At 34.3% G+C, this 16141-nt stretch overlaps 2 protein-coding genes across 2 annotated transcripts; both read right to left on the bottom strand.

Moving 5' to 3' along the window:
- Nucleotides 1–7569: 7569 nt before the first annotated feature.
- On the bottom strand, nucleotides 7570–8610 carry LOC111210418 (hexosyltransferase GAUT11-like). The gene is made up of 2 exons (XM_022710807.1): nucleotides 8291–8610; nucleotides 7570–7945 (listed from the first exon to the last, which is right to left on the bottom strand). Exons 1-2 carry the CDS (start codon nucleotides 8608–8610, stop codon nucleotides 7570–7572), a joined length of 696 nt encoding a protein of 231 aa, XP_022566528.1.
- A 2444-nt stretch (nucleotides 8611–11054) lies between these two features.
- LOC106430844 (hexosyltransferase GAUT11-like) lies at nucleotides 11055–13711 on the bottom strand. Its single transcript, XM_013871638.3, has 2 exons — nucleotides 13326–13711; nucleotides 11055–12795 (listed from the first exon to the last, which is right to left on the bottom strand). The coding sequence occupies exons 1-2, from the start codon at nucleotides 13461–13463 to the stop codon at nucleotides 11338–11340; spliced, it is 1596 nt and encodes a 531-aa protein (XP_013727092.1). The 5' UTR covers nucleotides 13464–13711; the 3' UTR covers nucleotides 11055–11337.
- Between the last annotated feature and the right edge of the window lie 2430 nt (nucleotides 13712–16141).

The raw sequence follows: 16141 nt of genomic DNA, 5'->3' as shown, positions 1-16141 counted from the left end.
TTCTCCTCAGGGAAAATGTTACAGCAGTGGAATGCAACCATTCTAACTCTCATCCCCAAGAAGAAAAATGCAGTGCTTGTCTCTGACTTTAGACCAATTTCATGTTGCAACACGGTGTACAAAGTCATTTCCAAGCTACTTGCAAACCTGCTGAAACAAATACTTCCGTCAGTAATCTCGAATACTCAATCTGCATTTATTCCGGGAAGACTACTGGTGGAAAATGTTCTTATGGCCACCGAGCTTATTCAAGGTTACAACTGGAAAAATATTTCCAAGCGCTCTCTTCTCAAGGTTGATCTGAAGAAGGCATTTGATTCTCTTAATTGGGACTTTATTTTGATGCTTCTCAAGGCGCTTTGTTTCCCTGAATCTTTCATCAACTTGATTGCTCAGTGTATCACAACAACCAGGTTCTCAGTTTCGGTAAATGGCGAGCTAGGGGGATATTTTAAAGGTTCTCGCGGCCTGGTCAAGGTGACCCCCTCTCCCCATATCTCTTTGTCCTAGTTATGGAAGTGTTCGCACAGCTCCTGAACAAGAACTTTGTAAATGGTGACATTGGCTACCATCCATCAGCGAATGATCCGGCTATCTCTCATCTAGCATTTGCGGACGACATAATGGTTTTCTTTGATGGAGAACAGAGCTCTCTTCAGCAAATAGCAGCAACCTTTCAGAGCTTTGCTTCTTGGTCGGGCTTACATATGAACAGGGCCAAAACTGAACTGTATGTGGCGGGGTTGAGCCAGACGGAAACCGCAGATTTGGCAAGTCTTGGCTTCTCTCTGGGATCACTTCCTGTCCGCTATCTTGGTCTCCCTCTAATGCATCGAAAGCTCCGTATCTGCGACTACAGGCCACTTATGGACCAGCTTAAAAGGCGCTTCTCCTCCTGGACCTCCTGTGCTCTTTCCTTCGCAGGGAGACGCCAATTACTTAACACTGTCATTGCTGGTACCCTAAACTTCTGGTTTTCATCCTTTGTTCTTCCGAAGGGCTGTATTAAGGCTATTGAATCCCTATGTTCTCGGTTCCTCTGGAATGGAAACATCACTAGTAAAGCGGCAGCAAAGGTTTCTTGGAATGTGGTATGTCTCCCTCGTTCTGAAGGTGGTCTAGGACTTCGAAACCTCAGCATATGGAACAAAACTCTTTCCCTTAAGCTGGTCTGGCTTCTTCACAGTGAGTCTGAGTCACTTTGGGCCTCCTGGACTAAACACCACCGACTTAAAGGACTCAGCATTTGGAGCTTAGATGAAAAGAAGCAGGGGTCTTGGATCTGGAAATCTATTTTGAAGCTCAGGCCACTTGCTGAAAATTTCCTAAGGTGTGAAGTTGGCAATGGGGAGCAAGCTAGTTTCTGGTTTGATTTTTGGCTACCGATAGGCCCTCTGATTAACTTGCTGGGTTTTGACGGACCGCGGCAACTTGGTGTCCCCATTCATGCCAAAGTGGCAGATTGTTGCTCCAACACTGGTTGGATTCTGAGACCAGCAAGGTCTCCGCAGGCAGAGCAGCTCCATATCATCTTGTGCTCCGTCCAGCCTCCTTCACATTCATCAGTGCGAGACTGCTACAAGTGGTACGTTGATGACCTCTACTTAGACTCTTTCAACACTGCTAGAACTTGGGAATCTGTTAGAGATAGGTCCAGTACTGTTGATTGGGAATCAGTGGTTTGGTTTGGTGGCCACGTTCCAAGACATGCCTTCCACATGTGGGTTACTCACTTAGATAGGTTGCCAACAAGATCTCGCATTGCAGCTTGGGACCATAACGTTGAGAATTCTTGTCTCCTCTGCAACGGGCTGGACGAAAACAGAGACCATCTTTTCCTCCGCTGCAGGTTTAGTGAGCGTCTTTGGAAAATGATCATTCGAAGGCTTGGCTATCAACCCTTCTTATTCCACACTTGGACATCGCTTATAGAATGGCTTCGCATGAAGGATTCTACTTGCCCTCAGACTCTAGCTGGCTGCTCATGCAGTCATCTATCACCTGTGGCTTGAGAGAAACAACCGTTTGCACAATGCAGTCTTCTCGTCTACAGACCGCATCTTCAAGGACATAGATCGTCATATCAGAAACACGATCCAAGGAAGGGGAGGAAGAAGTTTCATTCTCTTATCTGCACTTGGCTGAGATTCTCTTAGCTATGTGTTAGTGCTGTTGAGTTTTTATAAACTCTCCTAGAAAATCCTGTGATGTTTTTTATCTTTTTTTGGCATCATTTGATTTAGTAGCTTTAACCTTTTGTACATGTACAAACAATGTTTCATTTTTATGATAATTCACATACTTATAAAAAAAAAAAATAATAATGGCGTGAGGCTTCTAAAAATTCAAAAGATTTAGGGCTGATATGTTGTGCCTCGATAGTTGAATTAATAGTTACTGTATTTGTGGTTTCATGCTTCTAAAATATATTATCTTTAAATATTAAAAAAAAATGGAAAATGACACAGTTTGTAAATATCATGTGAAGCTTCTACATTCTGTTATTCTATAATACTTTTGAAAATTATAATGCAGCCATTAATACGCATTTCAGCAGCTGGAATATTAGCTACTGTATAGGTTCTAACAGAACAATGCGTTCATCCCACCAGCCTATAAAGCATAACATTACATATAAAAACAAAACGACCACAAAAAAGAGGTTATAATCTATGCACGTAACCGCTGCGACAACTATAATTCACTTACTGCAGATATTTAACATTATGATCCCATAAATTTCACATTACATGAACACACCATAAATAATTAGTAGTTCTAAAAACCAAACCCTATAAAATTATAAGAATACTTACCCAAGATTACATACAAATGATTTAATTTTATCAATTGAACTGAAGAATTTTATAGGTTTAACTTTAGATAATTGTTATGCACATTTGTCCATCTGAAATAACGTTGGTCACATATTATTCCACTATTAATAGGCAGAGTAGCACATTTAAATTGCAACTAAACATAATACAGAAAACAAATAAAAAATATAAGACAAAAGTACCAAAAAGATACAATTGTTAAATATGACCCTTCTTCTCCCTAAATTAAATACCCTCCCTCAAAAAAGATAAAACCAGAAAAATTATTTAAAAAGAAAAATCTCATACAAAGTTCAAAAAAAAAAAAAAGAAAATCTCATACACATTTGATCAATACAATCTGGCTACAATACTGAGAATGCCCTCATATTATTTTAGGTTATTTTATTTGGGATATGGTATATTGGTATTCACAAAACTAATCATTCCACGTACTCCCATACCCACCTAAGCATACCTGAATCTCACTGGAAGAGCCTAAGCTTGATGGTCCAAGTTTGCCAGAAAATAAATTGGAAGCTCAGGTCTCGAACCTTGATTTGGTTGGTCAGACTGTTGTTCTCAAAGAAGTCGACAGGAGTTACATGAGAGTTACAGGTCGGGATCGACATCTGAGTCAAATCTAGAAAGGAGAGCTTTGATCGATTAAAGAGATATGAATGAGATTCGCGAATCTCTCTTAAGCTGACTCAACCGAATATGGATGTGCTTTCCATGGAGATAAAATCGTCGGAGGAATACAAAAATTAGCGACGGGAGACGCATCGGGATCGACTGGATTTTTGACCATCCGGTAAGTCGGGCCTCTATAGATATGACAACAAGTCCTCACTGAGTCGCTGATATTGTCATCGCAACAAAATCAGATAAGGAATAAGAAGCTTAGCTTAATTCAATCTCAGATGGAGACTAAAGATTGTTGGAGATATTTAGATTTGAAGTTCTGTTGAGACAAAACAGTGGCAATGGATTTGGTGCTAGGATGAGCTTGGAGGTTAACGAAGATGAGGAAAAGATTAGGTATGAAGAATAGATGAAGACGATTGCTCAAAAAAAAAAGAATATAGGAAGACAAAGGAGATTTTGTTTGATTCTTGGTGTCGAAAGAGAAAAAAAATAGGTTAGAGTTGGTCAGGTGACTGTTAGTGGGCTTTGGCTCTAGCTTTGTTACAGCAGCCCACTCCAAAGTCCACTTCTAGATACCTGCACAAAGACGAGTTTGTTAATTTTGTACGTAAAAATAGAAAAATAGGATGCAAGTCATACGAATTTACGAACTTTAAAAGATATATGTTTCTCTTTAAAAGATATTTAAAACATAAAGGTCGTACTTTCATAAAGCACATAAATCACATATATGTTTCTCTTTAAAAGATATTTAGAACGGGTTCACATTTCATCAAATCAAAGTTTAAGAAAATTTTAAATAAGTGAATATGTCAGTTTTCTTTTAAATCATTAAAATCAAACCAACAAAATATTAAGAAAAACCACAACAGATAATTGGAAAACATATAAACCAGATATAACAAAAAAAATATAAGAACAAAAAAAAGAAAAAAGTTTGTATTAATATAACAAAAAGATTTATTCAAATAAATGTGTTAAAAAAACTCATGAATTCCAAAACAAAATTAACCATAAATTCTATACTGATATAATCATAATTTTTTTTATATATTTGCATGGCCAGAAGTATAGATGTAATACAAAAAAATGACAAAATAAATAAAAGTATAAATAAATTAAGATAACCTAAAACAAAACTAATCAATAGATATATATGCAACACCAAAATAAGTTTAATTATAAAATTTAGTTAATAGCAACAAGATTGGATTGAGTTCCTAACATTAAACAATTTTAACACATAAAATAAAAAATATAACAACAATTATAAAAACAAAAATAATAAGAAAATTATTCCCGCGCGTAGTTCCATTAAAAATATATTTTTGAAATTTTGAAATTGCTTTTGGAGATGTTCTTAACACAAAACAATTGGTTTTGATTCGTACTCCATTATATGTTCATCTTTTAAATAATAATAACATAACTATTATATATAACTTTTATATAAACGTAAACAAATCATCTTTTAAAAAATGTATTCATCTTTCATATCTTTTTTCAATTTCAATATTTTGATGTTTTCATTGAATTACAAATAAAGATAATATACTATCATCAAATTCAACACACATTATATATCAAATAATTTAATAAAGTAGGTAAAATTTAACTAATATATAGTATCATAAAGTTAATTTTTTTTTGAACAACATAATCAATTACTGTAGCATAAGCAAAATATATATTATCACATATAATCTCTCCTCACCTAAAACTTTATAAAAGACAAAACTCATTATCATACACATCTCTTGCAAATGAAAACTTAAAACATAAAACACAAAATCATACAAAATAATAACCTAGATCACAAGTAAAGTATATCCCGCCCGTAGGACGGGCCAATCCTAGTATAATATAATACCCTACCTATCTACCTATAATACTCTAGACATGTTGCAATAAATTCTTTAAACATTTCAATTAGCTAGGTAAAATTATATCTCCACATTTTAAACTTTTCAATTCAGAATGAACAAATGTACATTTAAATGCAGAATGAACAAATTTCATCTATAGTTTATTCTAAATTAAAAATGTGTATAAATAATTGATTATTGTTCTACTATAAGTTTCATAATTTTGAAGTTAGCCAATTGTTTATTTAAATTTTGAAACCTGAAAATATTTTCTTTTGTTTGTTATATTATAATAATAAATAAAATATATTTTTTTAAATGTCTTCAGTACCCAACCCATAACCCAAAAATATATTGTATTATTCAATAGACTTTTAGTTTAAAGTTTCTAAAATATTCATATTTTAATTATATTCGAATATATTTTATTTCAGATATATATATTATATGATAAACTATCCTATATATTGAGAAAGTATTTATTGTTAAATCATCACATTCGTAACTGTGATTTATAGAAATGTGAATGATTCCTATTTCTCTAAATCCAAATAGCTAAAACCAAACTGAAAATCAAACGGTGTCAAAATATTTAAACATAATAAAATATTAATTTATATTTGTATATAATATAATTTATCATTAAAAATATTCAAACCCCCCCCCCCAATTACATGAATTACTTGGGTTTTCAGTTTTCTAGGTTTAACTCAGGTTTTTGGATATTTTTTTTGGAATTTTTGGCTTTAAATCCAAATTAAACCCAAACTATTTCTAATTTGGTTCATTTCGGTTTTATGAAAAAATAAAAACCTGACTCAAACTACACATCACCCGAATCGATCTGATGCGAAAAATGCATGGTTCTCCTAAACAGGTCCTAACATCCCAACCCCAATAACTTGAAAACTGAATAGCCCTAACTGACACGAACCTTAAACCCAAATGCCTATCACTATGAGAAATTAAAATAAATTACTCTCAGTTAAGTATGTCAGAACTCAAAAATTAGAATTCAGACCAAAAAATTGGTAATTGTTAAATCGAAAAATTTAACCAAAATGTTATCTCGCGCTTTAAAAGCGCGGGTCAAAATCTAATTAATATTAAACTTCAAGCAAACTACCATATTATTTCATAAAGTGATTTTCGTAATGCATATATGATCTACTAGTGCATTTCGAAGTAAAAATGGTTCTCCTCATTTTTAATTTGTAGATTAGAGATAAAAATTGTTGAAAACGGGTGATATTAATACTTGTAAATACATTAGATTAGAACAAGAAAGTAAAATAGAAACATAAAATATTGCTAAATTACTAAATTTTATCGATGATATTAATAGTCGTGTATATTTTTTATATGAACAAGAAAGAATTGTACGAAAAGACATCATCAACAACACCAACAACCATCTTCAGTTACACAAAAAAAAATTGGATAATATTTGGAAATTTTGAAGATTCCGGATCAAACTTACATGATTATTAGTGTTGTTGTAATATTTAAATTTGTGTAATAGTTATGTCTTCATGAAATTTTTAAAAAGCTTTTTTGTTAAGTTTCTTTTGTATATTTTTGTTATCTAAATCTGGTTTTAAATATTCTAAATCTTATTTTAAAGTTTTGTTTAATTTTATGTGTAAACTTAAATGTTGTAAACAAAACTTAAAATATTTATGAGATATAATTTTTATAAGGATTAAAACAATAAACAAAAAAAATATTTATGAATAATAAATGTGATGTGTAATTGTATGAACCAAAATGCAAATAAAAATATGAAACTTCAAATTTGAAATTTTGAGTAGTGAAACTTCAAATATAGAGTTTCACTGCTTTTTAAGTTCCTTTTTGGAGATAAAAAAATTTCATATTTGAAGTTGAGTTTGAAGTTTTGATTTTGGAAAAAAACTAATTTTAAACTTCAAATATAGAGTTTTGGAAAGTTCAAAATATAGTTTTTTTTTAGATGTTCTGGAGCAAAAAATTTCACCTCTATTTTTCCTCTATTTTAAAAATATTTATTATAGAAATGAGCCGGAGATGATCTCACATAAAGAAACTTCACGATTTATCGTCTTCCATCCGTTCACTCTTCTTCTCACTCACAAAGACACGAACCTGCACTTCTCATTTCTCAGTGTTTGTGTTTTTAAGTGACTATTTTTATAAGACATTGTTTTTTAACAATTGTATAAGACATTTTTTTATGAATGAGGGCATACTTTTTTAATTGCTTATGTATGGTATTGGTACTTGGCTCTGCCTGGAGGGATAGTCCCTAGTTTCCTAAGCGTTCTCCCTCTGTTCTGTTCATGCCAGTAATGGTACCGAGCAGTCACATTCGCATTCCTCCACGCTATAAGATCGAAAACGTTCATACAAGAGGCCCATCCACATGCTTGTGGATCAAACTTTGAGCTGATGAGCGGGTCCGAGAAGTTTAGATACTTGTAATAACGGTGAAAGGCTTCAAGACATGTCCCCACAGCGCCAATGACATCTCCATGAAGATCGAAAGAGAAGAGTGAAGTCAAATCTTTCTGAACAACAACGTCGTCGTCTAGGAAAACGATCTTCACTAGCTGCGGATAGATCTCGGGAATATAGAATCTTCTTTGTTATTTTTAAAACAGTGTTTATGTGATTGGTTTTTAAATTACCTATACATTAAAAAAGGGATAATATTCACGATTAGTTATTTTAAATCTTTTGAAAAATTAGAAATAAAATAATTGATTTGGTAAAATATGAGTGTTATATTGATTTTCTACCAACAAAGTTGCTAATCATTTGAAGAAAGATCAGGTCAAAAGTTTCAGTATCATATTGAATACACCTTGTATTAAAAACAGAGCTTTTAGACAACTGGGATTAGGATCAGGTTTTTCGCACCTGTAAAAATTCATACATCATCTAAAAGACTGAGAGCACGAAATTTGTTAAAGCTTTCAAAACCTAGGAATATCTTGAGGCAGCTGCCAAGATTTCATACTGAACGTGAGATCATCTACATGGTCTACAAAGGCGTAAACTCTACTACCACCACCATGGTGCTCAAAACCTTGGACTTCAAGGCGTCTGACAGTGTTCCTTCCGGGATGGAAGTAGAAAACATAAAACGGGTTGGAGTAGTGATTCATCAAAACAATTTCACCTGTAGCGGTCACTCCAACAACGGAAACAAAGCCAATCCAGCTGAATTTATCACCAGGAAGAGCGAATGGATGTTCCGACCAATCATGTTTCTCTGCATATTCTAGAACCAACATAGTCATACTTTCCAGACGTGGCCAACTAATCAGAGCTAATTTACCCTCATAGTAAATAAATCCTTTATCAAAAACATCTGCGGGGATAAACTTGAATTTCTCAGACCCAACATCAAAGCAAGCTATACAGATAGTTGTATGGTTTACTAGAGCCAAGTAATATAAAAACTCCATTAATGCATGTTCCCCGGGACCTAGGAACAGGATAATGGGCTAAGGGAGATTTGATCTTCCTCCACTTAATATCTCGTGAATAAGTTCAAGAGGGATTGAATTCATCATGATCAGACTCTGAGAGAGAAATAATAGGGTGACAGGTGAATACAAATCATTGTAGGTAATCCGTAATATCTCTATTATTAAAAGAGAAGTACCCATTAAAAAATACCCATAAGTTAACTAACTTATTTACATTTTCATGCCACTGAGAATTAAACTAAACTAACTATTTTAATGCTTGTCTTTTTCAGTTAAATTAATGAGTTTTCTTTAATCAAATTTAAACTTAATGTCATTAAATAAACCTACATATTTCAATGCTTGTCTTTTCCAGTTAAATCAATGAGTTTTCCTTAATCAAATTTAAACTTAATGTCATTAAATGAACCTAAAAATACATCATATTTAACGTAGCTTATTACGTACAAGTACGGCCCAATAATGAACTTGAATTTTATTTTTACGAAAACGTGAATCACTTGACTTATGTAATATTTAAAATATATTAACTACAATATAACAAATGCATATAACCTACCTATACTTTAGTTTGAAATGATCATGTTCAAGTTTTATATAGTCAACTTACATCATGCATCGATCGATGTACAATATTCAAACCACCTATAGTTTTCGTTTTCTTTATAGGATGTATCAACCAACCAATCATCCCATTGATTTTCTAAGCTTTATAAAAAAACAAATCAATAAATACAAACTCAAAATCTAATATCTTCTATTAATCAAAACATAATATCTTCAATGTCGTATCTTTAATGTACCTATTAAATATAGAAACTGTAACCATAATTACACTAATTATAAGAATAGATTTGATTCCAACCAATTGATCTATTACTTCGGTAATCGATTTGCTTGCAGAAGAGGAAACAATAAATTTAAAATTTATAAGAATATAAAGATATAGAGATTTCAACCAATTGCCTATATTTGCGTATGATTTCCGTATAATAAGCTTCAAATTGAACATTGAAAAAGATAGAGAGGTTTTTTTTTAATCTTTTACCGACACAAACTTAAACAAAACGAAGAGTTAAATGTAATTTTTTTGTTACACTTCCCGGAAAAAACGGTTACAACATGGATTTTCATAATATGGCCTTTTAACATATTAATGTTATGGACATTTAATAATTATCTTGACGAAAAACAAAGACTATAAATAATTTATTATTAATAAAATTATGAAATTATTTACAATTTGATGACTAATTCATCGCCTTTTTTATATGTTAAATTTTTCATAGAAGTTTAAAAATTATTTTATTTTCTTTAAACATTTATAATTAATTTATAATCTTTTATGCCATACTAAGTCATAATATAATATTTCTTCATATTTTACATTAATAACCATTGTTTTTATATATCGTCTACAATTCTGTAATTACGTCTATTATATGATATCGAATATTTATCGTAATTAGATGGTTTAAGATGCCAAAAAAATTATTTACTTGGTGAATATAATACATCAAATATTACAAATACATTATTTAGTTAAATAAATAACCAAAAACCGAAAATTCAAACCGCAGGGTCTAGTTAATATTAGTGTTCGAGACCTAGCTAGGGCTTTCATTACTAACCAAACCAAATCGTGCATATGATTCAGTTGATTTAGTTCGATTTCGGTTTACAGGCACAAACCGGTCGAACCTCGGTTCTTTGTTTTTCCTTTTTTTTTTGGTGTATCGGATCTTTGTAGCATTTCGATATCTTGTCTATTTGTTGTTTTCCGGAGGCTTTAAAACATGTTTCTCTCTGTAGCTACGCTTTAGTTATATATTCAGCAACTATAACAAACTTTTGAATGGAAAACCAATCTTGCCTAAAAAACTAAGGTCAGAGAGAGAGAGAGAGATGGCTCTTTTTCATTTCTTTTGAATATATATGGTGTTCAGCATTTAATTTAACTCAGTGTTTGTATTAAAATGATAAATTTATAAGTATTAGAGTAGCTGTTGGGTGCATGAAGATGACTACCAGCATAATGGCATTCACTGCTCCAACAGATACATGTTAACTTCTTGTTGTGTCAAATTCATGTTGAAATAGAACCAATGAAGGGGTCGAGACTCGAGAGTTAACTTGGGAAAGCATTAGCTCAAGAATAAAAATTTTCAAGGTATGACAAAGACTGTTGATTATTTGCAGGAAAAAAAAAATCATTAAATGCAGAGAACATTACTACAGCTTTGAAAACAAAATGAAATAATTTATCCATCCATCCTTGGAAGATAAACATACATATAACAAAAAGCTCACAAAATAAAATAAGTATCCCTGTAATCTATTAAACCAATAAGTACATCATGGACCTTCTAATGTGTGATTATAAATTGCTCTCCAGACCATAAGAAGAGAACAACAGTCTTCAGAGAAAATCTGAACCTGACAAACTTTCTGAGCTCTACAAAACATTCCAAAACAAAAAAGAATCTTCAAAGTGTATAAGAATCTTCTCAACTCTCTCAAAAAGTCTTTTTTCTTCTAAGCTGTGACACAATCTTGTAAATAAGGATGGCTAGAGTTCAAAAACTTCAACCAAAAAGGTTTATACCTACCAATACCAATCTTTAGCCAAGGCTTCATGTTGCCATTATAATGAATCACAGCCGCGGTTTCTATCAAACGGTTATCAATGTTGACATCGTAGCCTAACCCCAAGACATGCCATCTTCTGTCTAGCGGCTCGGTGAGACCATAGAAAGCCAACAGACCCGGAGGAAGAGTCCCTAGCTTCCAAAGCGTTCTCTCTCTGTTCTTCCCTTGCCAGTAATGGTACCTACCAGTCACGTTCGCTTTCCTCCACGCTATGAGATCGAAAACGTTCATACCAAAGGCCCATCCGCACGCTTGCGGATCGAACTTTGAGCTGATGAGAGGGTCAGAGAAGTTTAGGTACTTGTAATAACGGTGAAAGGCTTCAAGACACGTCTCCACGGCTCCGTTGACGTTTCCGTGAAGGTCTAAGGAGAAGAGTGGAGTCAAATCTTTCTGAACAACAACGTCGTCGTCTAGGAAAACGATCTTTTCCAGCTGAGGATAGATCTCGGGAATGTAGAATCTGAGATGGTTTAGTAATGACAAGTACTTCGGGTTCCTCGCTTTTGGCTCAGAGTTTGTTTCTTGGTCCCCGAAGTAGTAAGCTCTCGAGTCTGTATCCAGCAGCTGCTTAACAACGGGAGAGTAAGAAGCGTTCAGCCAAGAGAACTCTTCCACGCTTCTGATCTCTATCGCTGCGCCCTTGAAGTCATTACCAAGAAACCAAGCCTGCATAGCTTTGTAGCTAACTCGATTCGTCACTACGTGGAACACAAGCTGCTTCGGATGATCAGCGTTGGCCACAGTCGAGTTAACAGCAACAGAAGCAGCTATTACATTATCAGTAAAGATACAGAAGTGGTAGAGGTTGTTGTCAACGAGTCTCGGCGAGTTTCTGCTCTCATCCGCCGCTTCACGGCGCGATGACGCCTGCTCGGTTAACCAATCTGACGTGAGCTTGATCATCAAACAGTGGAGGCTCTTCGGTACCGCCTCGGCAACAGATTGACCAAACACTGTTGTCTGAACGGTTGCTGCGTTTGCGCGCTCTTCGAGGGCTTGGATGTGAGACTTCATAGTCATCATCGAGGTGGCTATGTCGTAATGCGCGTCCTGCGCCTTGTAGATGAGAGATGACAGGCCGGTGACGATCGGTTTCGCTTCGTCTAACGAAATGGGCTGGGCTCTCATCGCTGCTTTTGAGAGGAGAAGCTGACAGGTTCGGATCTTGGAGCTCAGCTCCCAAGCTAAGTGGAGATTGTTGTGCTCTTTGGCTATGAAAACATAGGCTTTGGCGAGCGTCATTTGCTCTGCTAGCTGCCTAGCGAACGAGGATGCGCTTGTTACCTCTTCCGTGAAGTTTAAACGAGGAGGTGATACGTTGTTGTTACTTGTGTCTCTTTCCTATCAAAGAAGAAAAGAAGATCAGAGTAACTTCTCCAAATACAAAAACATTTCTATGTAGACAGTATGATATAAGCTTTTGCACTCATAGACTAATAACAATGTCAATAAATAAACTACACTAAGATTTGGTCATGCTGTTGTGAAAACAGCTCAATTTGCATTGATTCCATACATACACAGACCAAACTAATAAGTACCAGGGCCGATACTGGGCTAAGCCGGATGAAACATTTCCCTCAAGCCTCAAAATTTTCGAAAAAATTAGCCCTCAAATTATTGAAATCTTTCTTAAATCGTCTATAACTCCAAAATCTTAGGGCGGCCATGCTAATAACCATTCTCAGCTTTAAAAATTAAAAACATGAGGCTACAATGACAGTGGATTCACCAATCTTTTTGTCAGCAAAAGAATAAAGATCCAAACTTTTTAATGAGCGGGTGATCATCAGAGCAATAAAAAACTCAAACTCTCAGCAATCAATAGAGTCAATACTACAATGCAATAAAGAGAGAAAAGACATATATACAAGGTTGAGCTGAGATGGATCTTGCTGTTGATGACGATGCTGAACCATGAAGAGAACCAATCCAGCGACAGAGAAAGAGCCAAGGAGAAGCCATATCCAACTCAGCAATCTCCTTCTAGCTACCCTCCGCCTCCTCATCTTTTTCCCCTACGAATCCTCCACGGTTCCTCTCACCAGATTCTTCTTACTGAAATCGATTTTATTACACTAAACCCAGATTCAAGCAGAGCCCAATGAATTCGTGCCGACAGAGGAAGAAGAATCTGTAAGAGACTGAAGAAGAAGTGAGTTTCGTGATTGTGATCTGCCTTTCGCTTTGCTGCTTTCGAATGATATTTCTTCGCTGTCCCCAGAAGAAATGTTAATTATTTTCCAGATCTGATTTAATTTAATTGGCTATTAAAATGGATGACCTGTCTTTTTAAATATTTTGTTTTACAAATCAGACCGGAACTAGATAAATTGTCTATTACCACCTTATCACTCAGACAGTCGGTGTGTTTAATAGCTTTTCTCTTAATTTTTGAAGCTATTTTTGTAAAAAGAAAGGGTATTGAGAAACTTACCCAAAAGTTTATAAGAACACAATATTAACTAAAGTAAAACAGAAAATAAGAAAAAACTATTTTATGTAAATTAAATTTAATATAAAACTGAAACAAAAACATTAAAAATTACAAAAAAAAATTATAATAACACAATCAAACCAAACCAAATTTAACTAAAGTAAATAGAAATTTTTAAAAATCAACATTAATAATGACTTTTGTCTTAGATTGGGGTATTGTTAATTCAAATAATAACAAACAATTAGTTTATTGGTTCGGTTTAATTCAGATAATCTTAAACCGAACTATTATTTTGATAATAGATTTTGGATGGATTTCAGTTTGTTTTGCCCACCCCTAGTTTCAACATCTCAACTTCTTCATTCGATCTCGTCGACGACACTCATAAGTTTCAACATCTCATCTTCTTCTTCGTTCTCGTTGAGGATAGTCTTCTTCCAGTTTCTACGACGTGATCTGTGCCCATGTTGACATTCTTTTGGTATCAATTTGTCAACCAATTGGTGGGAGCTACACTTATCTTGGACTTGTTAGGAAGTGTTTCGCTTGTTTTACACTCATGCTCTTATGGTTTTAATCGCTACCGAGTCTAGTTCTCATTTCTTCTATAAGCTAATCAACAGTTCAGTTCTCACAACTGTCAACCAGAGTTTTTCTGAAAAAAATTTGTGGTTTCTTCTGCAAAAATATAGATTTTAAGTTGGTCACTGAGTCCAGGGAAACACACTAATAAGAAGGAACAAAATTAGTGCGCTTCTTCTTGTTAGTGCGTTTCTTCTTATTAGTGTGAAACCAGATCTTAATCGTTTTTGCCACCAAGAAAAGCATCGCCTGCAAGTTTTAAACATAGAATTAGAAAACCAATGTGTTTTATATTCATTTTTTCTCAAACTATGATTCATAACAATCATGTATACACGAATGATCCCAAATACAAAATATATGTATGCCTTTAGCTAAGTTACACACCAAAGTTTAGATCCATTGATTAACAATCTAAACGAATCAATGATTTTTTTGCTGGAAAATACACGTAATGGGTTTTGCTGAAATGTCGCAAGACTTTAACTAGTTAGACTATCATCAGATTCATTCACTAATCGTTAAAGCATCATACACAACTTCTATCAGATTTCAATGATCTAATCCTGTGTAAGCCAAAAGATAGAGACGAATGGAAACGAATCTGAGATGTTGAAAAATATCAAGCACAAATCACTCCAGACAGTATACATACGGTTAAAGAATCAACATTGTCGTTTTTTACTTAAGCACCAAAATTCGACAATTTCAAATTCAGTTCAAAATCCATGAAATCATGCCACGAAGTGATAAACATCATAAGGATCAAGGCATTTCACTAAAACAAAAACAAATTAGAATTTCAACCCACAAGTATACATCACTCTGCGAGAATTGGTGAAACCCCCTTTTTAAAACTCTAGGATCAAAACTTGGAGTTGGGACTGAGAGGCCATACATGTGCTTCGCCGAAAACGGTTAGCATCGATGGATTGAGCTCGAAAAGCCGATGAAAATAGGCTAAAGAACCGCACAAAACCGTTCAGTATTGTGGGTTTTCGAAAACTTGAGATTGAGAGAGTTTTGGTGAAGAAAAAACGAGTTCAAGGTTCTTTTTGATCCCCAAAATTGGCGAATGGGAGGTATAAGGAGGGTTTTCCGGTTCAATTTGAGTGAAATCGAACCGGTTCACCGAGTCAAGGACCGGTTTACCTGTGTCAAAGAGCGCCTTATCCGCAAAACAAAGAGCGCGCGAACATAAACTAAAAGCGATATCTGAGATCTGAGGCATATGTATTCAAAGTCAAAACAGCAAATCAAATTCAAGGTCGAGATTTGTTCTGCGATGCGATGGCGAGCGGGCGTTCCTGTTTTAAACATATAATTACAAAACCAAAGTTTACATTCAAAACACGTGTTTTATATTCATTTTTTCTCAAACTATGATTCATAACAATAACAATATACACGGATGATCCCAAATACACGTAATGGGTTTTTCTGAAATGTCGCAAGACTTTAACAAGCTAGACTATCATCAGATTCATTCACTAATCGTTAAAGCATCACACACGACTTCTATCAGATTTCAATGATCTAATCCTATGTAAACCAAATGATCAGAAACGAATCCAGAGCCAAAAGATAGAGACGAATGTAAACGAACCTGAGATGTTGAAAAGAAGCTGAGATGTTGAAACTCTTGAGTGTCCTCAACGAGAACGA

The sequence above is a fragment of the Brassica napus genome, chromosome C8, assembly GCF_020379485.1.
Source record: "Brassica napus cultivar Da-Ae chromosome C8, Da-Ae, whole genome shotgun sequence".
Lineage (NCBI taxonomy): Eukaryota > Viridiplantae > Streptophyta > Magnoliopsida > Brassicales > Brassicaceae > Brassica > Brassica napus.
Note: the sequence above shows the minus strand (reverse complement) of the source record. Positions and strands in the feature narration are given on the sequence as shown.

Coding starts and splice junctions, on each gene's coding strand:
- LOC111210418 (XM_022710807.1), bottom strand. CDS start 8,610: ATGACTATGTTGGTTCTAGAATATGCAGAGAAACATGATTGGTCGGAA. Junction 7,946..8,290: donor CTGCCTCAAGATATTCCTAG/GTTTTGAAAGCT, acceptor ATAACAAAGAAG/ATTCTATATTCCCGAGATCT.
- LOC106430844 (XM_013871638.3), bottom strand. CDS start 13,463: ATGAGGAGGCGGAGGGTAGCTAGAAGGAGATTGCTGAGTTGGATATGG. Junction 12,796..13,325: donor ATCCATCTCAGCTCAACCTT/GTATATATGTCT, acceptor CTTCTTTGATAG/GAAAGAGACACAAGTAACAA.